This window comes from Aplysia californica, unplaced genomic scaffold (assembly GCF_000002075.1).
Source record: "Aplysia californica isolate F4 #8 unplaced genomic scaffold, AplCal3.0 scaffold00353, whole genome shotgun sequence".
Taxonomy (NCBI): Eukaryota; Metazoa; Mollusca; class Gastropoda; order Aplysiida; family Aplysiidae; genus Aplysia; species Aplysia californica.
The window spans coordinates 360,837-368,336 of NW_004797623.1; the positions used below are offsets into that span (position 1 = coordinate 360,837).

Below are 7,500 nucleotides of genomic sequence, written 5' to 3' on the forward strand. Positions count from 1 at the left end.
AGTAGTAGTAGTAGTAGTAGTAGTAGTAGTAGTAGTAGTAGTAGTAGTAGTAGGGAGACACTGTTGACCCCCTGTGTAATGGGTACTTTTGAGATAATTCTGTGAGGGAAATATTATTCCAGGAAGGTGAGACAGCATTTGATATGCTTCGAGTTCGAACCATTAACCCCATTATGGTGTGGCTAAATGTTTAATCAACCGATCAACAACACCAAAACTCCATGGTGAAAAATTGCACTTTCGATTTCGTCAATCTGAGTTTGGATTTTTCTCTGAAACCAAGACGATAACTAATCGCTACCTCAGATTTACAACATTCTATCTGCTAAGTAGATCTATCTACAAGCTGGCTGGTGAAGCAAAAGTGGGAGGGAATTTGACACTGGACCCACCAACCGTCCTAAGCACTGTAAGGGAAAATTTGAGGAAGAATAGGGCGGGTAGCCGTTCCCACACTCTAGGTAGATTGAAGGAGAAGGGGATCCAAAGGGGAGAAGGGAAACACAGCCACCTGAGCGGAGCAGTCCCATGGATCTCCAACCAGATTATGATGGAGACTAAAAGCAGACAGACTCTGGGGTGGATCCTGAAGAGGGGGGGGGGGGAGAGTAGAGATGGTCATGTTCCGACTGTAGTGACCCCAACACAGTCAAAAATTTTGTTTCACAACATTTCAAGCCTTTTCGAACGCAATTCTTTGAATATCATGATAACGACTCGGGATAATCTTACGATGGTCTTAGTGACTCAAAACCGCAAGAAAAAAATGTCCGATAAAACTTTTTGTAATTCTGAGGTATAGACATATAATGGAGTACACGACGGGCTTTTAGGCACAGGGACAAATCGGTGTGTCGAAATGTTAGGCAGCGTGGTGGAATCAGGCTCTCTTCAATTTTTGGGCATGTCGAGTTATTGGTATCATCTTAAAGCTTGTTCACTTGTAGAATAAGTCGTGATCTACCCCCATGACGATTGTAATAATTGTTTTCTACCATACCGATAGCAGCTGGCGAAATAGATCCGGACAAAATAAAGTTCAAACGTCCAGTCGAGTGGACAAGAGGATCTATTCTACAAAATGTTCATGCCCGTCAGAGGGAGGATTTTTTTCCCCCTTTATTTTTAGCCACACCAGTAACATGATTGTTGTGCTATCCGTATGTCTCCCTCCGCGAAATAAAAACCCAAACAAAAATTAAATAATAATAACGTAAGTACAAGCAAAGCAAGCAGAAAATGTACGATTCAAAAGTTGAAAATTTAGAAACTGCACTTATATGACAAGTTGTCGTTAGAATAATAATGACTTTGATTTTTATTTGAAAACTTCGATGCCAAAACAAACCAAAGGCTGGGGGTCGTTTGCTACCACAGACTTGTGGAATTACACAAAAATGCATCACCATTCTCTGACGTAATCCTGCTTCACCAGGATGTGCACCGTTTGGCTCATGTTGGAACAGAATTGAGGGTAACTTAGAACGTTGCGCGTACTCTCAACTATAGGAACACTGGGAGACTGGTGTTTGACACTACATTTGGGCGCCTATAATGACACGGGGGGCTCTCGTGGCCTTGAGGTTAAGGTGTTGGCCTCTCATTCAAAAGTCCCGGGTTCGAATCCGGGTAGCGACAGAAAATTCTTCTTCTCTAAAATTGTCTCCTTTCACCTCCTTTCCTGCTCTCTAGCAATATTCTATCGTCTGCTTTCGTCTCCTCTTTCTGCCCCCACCCCTTCACCTCCCTTGCCCCTTCCTCTGGGCTCCTGACTCTTTCTGCAGCCGTTCTACTGTTACTCCTTGACTCCTTCTTACAGCTGTCTTTCTACCACATCCCTGATCTTCTGGCACAGGGCCCGTGTGCAAGTTGCGCACGTTAAAGATCCCTTGGTGGTCTAAAATCGATAAGAGTAGGCTTCGACCGCCACCCGGGCAAAATTCAAAATTTCCTACCAACGAAAAAGTATTAGGTGTGTCCCGCGCGCTCATATGACCTTATGCAGTTGCGAGCGCCGTAAAACCCTATACTAAACAAACAAACATATGATGACACGCTTTGCGGTGAAGTTTTTGCACAGGGCAAGGAGCGGATGCCATAACATTGCACGGTATAGGAATAGTATGATTCAAGTCTATATTTTGCTGACAGATTAGAAAGCGAATATAGTGCGCAGAGTAATTTAATCCATGCAAATTTTGCTAATATTTCACTAGAGAGCTTATATTTTACGTGTGATACATATGGATTTATTTTACCAGAGTCCAGAAGTGAAATGCTAAAAGAACTCCATGTATGGTATAAAATAATGTAACAGGCGTATCTCCACAATTCCTTGAGTACGGGTGGGAACCAGGACAATATCACGGTTTGCGCATCGTGGCAATCCAGATAAGAGGAGTGACCACCGACCTCAGGTAGAGAAAGTACCGAAACCAATTTACGACGATCTCTCTTGCTAACGGCTCAATGTAACTCTTATCATCTCTGAGTACATAACAAACTTGAAAGAAGGCCCAGGGTGTGGTCAAAACGAAAGAAATCGCAGTGACAAGAAGCAGAACACGCTTTTCCTTTTTACCAAAAGACTTATCATTTTGAGGTCTGTATGTTGAAAGTCTTGTTCCGGGGACAGTGCGAAGGGACGGGTCTGGTTGTGGATGGGGAGGAAGATAAACGTTTTGCATGCTGAGTCGACTTGATAGAGGTCCTGGAGAACCCTGTACTGGGTGCATATTATTATTGTTCATCGAAAAACGACTAGCGAGGTGATTGGAAGGTGGTCTAGAGAGAGGAGCGTAGATCTCCGAGGAGTTCGGGCGGTACGGTGGTTCTGATTGGCTGCTGTAAAACGGCCCATGTGATTGATTAGACGGATAGAAAGTGGGTTGGTTGTCAACGTGGTAGATTTTGCTCATTTCAGTTTCCTCTTGCGTTGCTGAGTCTGTATTCTCCGAGGAAAAATCTTCGGGTACCCATTTAATGTTGATAAAGTCTGTAACTATGCAAGCGGCTAGTGCCAGTGTGGATGGGATAATGGTTGACACCACATACCATGCAATCTGACGGTCGTTGTTTTTAAATCCTTCCTGGTACTTTCCCTCAGACCACAAAAAGCCATCCATTACCAGCGGCAAAACAACTATGAGGCCGAGGACCCAGGGAAGACCGGCACACAAAAGAGAAGCCACATACGGGTTAGAGATTATCTCTCGCAGTTGAGCCCTGTGCACCAGCTCTATTGCTAGGACAAACATTCCCATCGCGTGCACGAAAGGAAAGTAATGGAACAGGTATTTTTCCGATAAGACTTTAGACGCATAACTGAGTTCGACGTTATTTTCAAACAGTCTTCTTGTCACCACGGTAAGAGAAAACAACGCCAAAAATAAATCTCCACCCGCTAGGGTGAATATCAAGAACTTTCGCTGGTTTTTTAACAGAACGCCTCGTAACAGTTTGACCATAAGTGCGAGGCTGGAAAAAGAAATGGCCAGGATGAACAGAACGTGGAGAGCCTTGAAAGCTTTCTCCTTCGCATCCAAATCGACAGATTCAGCCATCCTGATAGAGTTCAAAAGTTGGAAAGCACCTTGATTATCTAGTGTTCTTGACTTGACGTGCACTTTTGTGGAAAGCGGTGTAGCCTAGTCTTTGTTGTATACCAGTCGAATCTGGATTGAGAACAGCCCACCCACTTCCTGGCGATCGGAGTGTCAGAAGATAGGTGACAGCGCAACTGCGTCTGTTAAGATGCCTGTTGAGATAATAAATATATTAATAAGAATGATGATAACAACAGGAATGATAATAAAAATAATAATAATAATAACAACAATCATCATCATCATCATTATCATCATCATTATGATTATGATTATGATATGATGATGATGATGATGATGATGATGATGATGATGATGATGATGATGTGGTTTAACCGAGCGACACCAACATCACTTTCGTTTCTTCCCGTAACTTGGTAGACAGACGTTGTGGCCTTGTAGTGTCATAATCAGAGCGTCGCGCCAAAGCGTCTCTGGTCCCACCCGCCATCAGCGCTGCTGTGGTGCCTCTCGCTTAAAAAAAACCTGACATCATGCATCGTCATCACTGAATCTTAACGAGGGGGGGGGGGGGGTCAATGAGATTTTACCTCGACTATGAGAGAAGTAAGCCAGAAAGTTTAAATTTGGCACTCACAGTGCTTCTTTTCTTCCAAGTTACTCTGCAAGTTACCTGGATACCTGGAGGTGTCATCTCTGACTCAGAGGTTGATGTGTTATGACCTTCCATTCTTCACGGTCGCGAGCTGCCGTTGCACATTCTGCCATTCCCAGGCTAGTCCATGCAAATTGACACACTCTTCATGTTTTTGCTTGGCATTCAAAAGTCCTGGAGCATGATATGACCTCAGGTGTGACTCAAACCATTCCTGCACTTCGATATGAAACGATGTCCTTTTAAAACTTTTTTTGGTCAGATTATGAAGCAGGAAAAAAGTTAGAAAGTGCTACATGTATATCCGTTGAATATGGAGGGTGCAGGAAATTGTGTCGACTCAATGCTTAGCTGTCTAAGTTGCATTCAAAGCTCTGGACGCTGGAGAATTGCTGGCCACAGGGAGGGAGGCGGGGTCCTTTTTGCAGCTTCCTTTGTCTTTTTTTTGGCCATGATAGAACGTAGTTAGCAACGCCAAAGAATAGTCCCCAGTGATAGAGGTGGGCAAATCCGGATAAACTGTCCGTTAATCGGATAATTCTCAATGAAACAGTATCCCAATTCAGACTCTTAACTCTCTTTCCTGACCCGTTTGCCGAAGTGGGGGCACCCATTTGTTGAAGTGATACGAACCCGTTTGTCGAAGTGGTTCTAACCCATTTTCCGAAGCGGTTCAAAAAATATTATTTGCCGAAGAGGTGAACTAACATATTATCCGGATTTTGCTAAAGCGACTCATTGCCCAGCCCTACCCAGTGACGGCATAGCCATCTTTAAAGTAGTCTGCGGTGATGACGCCATCTTTATTCCCACAACAGGACAAACCTCTCCACCTGATGTTTGCGCCTTCTTGTTGGTAGTGGGGATAGAGGATTCAGACAGCCTGATTTGAACTAGCTCTGTCATTTATTTATTTAAAAAAAAAATTTTTTGACCCTGCCCAATTCTATCATCTGGTGCTTTTGTGTTTAGTAACAGTTACAAAGTGTGCAGCATTTTGGTTTTGAAATTAGCTGTTAGTCTTAGAGTAAACACACAGGAAATTGTTTTACATATAAATAAATGCATAAGTAAATAAGTTTTAATAATTAAAATAATAATAATTAATAATGATAATAATAATGAAAATAATAATAAATAGCATTTGTATAGCGCATGTCCCCACTAGAAAGCATGCTTTATACGCTTTACACTATATTATTTTTTATTATACACATGAGAGGGCAGACAGGACGTACGTGTAAGTTTTCTCACGCACACACAAGACATCAGTGCATGGTATGTTATAGTTATGATACAATATGTTGCAGTATACCGTTTGTCTATAAGCGAAAATAACATGCATTTTTGGATTGTCTCGAAATATAAGGTAAAAATTGCCGAAACTTGTAAGTTCTAAATTTGTCACTATGAATTTTCAACAAAAAGTAAAGTGTTCACTTCACGTGCCTACTTCGAAACGTAATATTGTGAATAATAGGCCTACCTCCATTTTTTTGGTCAAGAGATAGCACCCAATCAACCCTTTACATCTTTAAGGAGATATTCTATCTCTGGGAAGCTTCGTCCTAAACGATATCGTTTAAGGATTCCGAACAGGTGAAAACTTGACGGAGCAAGGTTCGGACTGTGTGGTGGGTGGATGGGGCAGAACTTTCCAAGTGCATGATCTTTATATCGTCTTTGTCAGTATTGCTCTCTGAGGTGTGACATGGTTGTGCTGCAAGATGACGCTATCTCGCGCGTTTATATGACCTTATGCAGTTGCGAGCGCCGTAAAACACTTACCAAAATAAAAAGATGATGCTCTTCTTCAAGTAACATTGTATTTTTCGACATAAGAACTTCTCTTTATAACAATCAGAGTCTCACAATACTTGTCATCATTAATAGTTTTACCAAGGAAGCTGAAATAGTTGAAAGCAAAACACCCTATACATCTTAGAAAACGGTTGTTGTCATGAGTTTATTTGAAGAGCGTTGAGCCTTGAGGGGGGGGGGGGAGGCTGGTTTATAAACCTATCTCGGTAACTATGACCTTTCAGATAAAGCCTTTTAGCATGGAGGTATAACATTTAATCATGTCTAAAATGTAACTTTAATGTTTTTGTTCAAATCTACGATTTCCATGGTAACGGCCGCCATATTGAAAATAAACAGCTCTCGTAAAAGTAAAAAAGGATTTTTAATTTACAAACCAAATTTGCTCAAATTTGGTATATTATTAATACTCAATACAAAATTTTATATAGTTTGGATCTTGGATATCTTGAATAGAAAAAAGTTACAGATGGATAACTGACTCGGAATTCGATTTCACAACCATCCATGTAACTCACTTATGATTGCATCCATTTTATTTTTATTTTAGTTTTATTAAGAGTTTTACGGCACTTGCAACACAATAAGGTCATATAAGTGCCGAAGAATAGATGTGTTACAAGAGAGTAACATACACAAAAAAGAAGAAGGAGAGATAAAGACGATAGATGTTCGATAGGAAAGAAGGAGCAAGCCACACCAGAGCACCCTCCAACAACCCACTTTTATTTTCCACCTATACACAGTTAGGTTATGGTTTGAATAACAAGCCCTGAACATTTCACTGGAATCAAAAAGAAAATTTAAAAAATGGATGATAAAAACTATCAAAAATTGAAGTTTTGAGAAGAAAAACGACGTTTTGTTACAAAATTAGCAAAATCAAAGTTCTAAAACAGAAAACCTGAAAGATAATGATTGTAGTACAAAGAATAAACACATTTTAGATTTACAATTGATTTGAGCATTATAATACATAAAAGTCCAGATACTATCAAATGACCCAAAATCGACAATTCAAAACCAGCCCCTCCCCTTAACTCTTTCAGTCCGTGACGGACACATATGTCCAACAGCAGCAGACCAAGAAAAGCAAAGTTGCAGGATGTTTTGGGCCATCATACACAGATCAGAAACACAAATTTGCATATCATGTCTATAGATTTTTGTTATCTGTCCTTTTAAGTATCAGAAAAAAGAAACAGAACTGAAAACTCCTTCTTGTGAAAAACGAAATTATGCTTTTTTTAGTGTTCCAGAACACAGCGTCTTCCGGTATTCCAATGACTAGAATGTGCGTCTGCTATGAGTTAATCTTGTTGGGCTTGGGTGAAGAGGAGTATTTCCAGGTAGTGGAATCTTCCTTCATCTCAGGGTTGGGTTACATGTGAGGAGGCACCCATGTTTCGTCAACTGTTCTCAGATGGTCAATATCAAGAAAATCAGCCCCCACGTTGT

At 41.0% G+C, this 7,500-nt stretch overlaps 1 protein-coding gene across 1 annotated transcript in view; it reads right to left on the minus strand.

Moving 5' to 3' along the window:
• Positions 1-2,029: 2,029 nt before the first annotated feature.
• LOC101863914 overlaps positions 2,030-7,500 on the minus strand; it is a 6,197-nt gene continuing 726 nt past the window's right edge. The window contains exon 2 of the mRNA XM_005102987.3: positions 2,030-3,757. Within this exon, the coding sequence (XP_005103044.1) occupies positions 2,364-3,563 (1,200 nt within the window). The 5' untranslated portion in view covers positions 3,564-3,757 and the 3' untranslated portion in view covers positions 2,030-2,363. The remainder of the gene's footprint in view (positions 3,758-7,500) is intronic.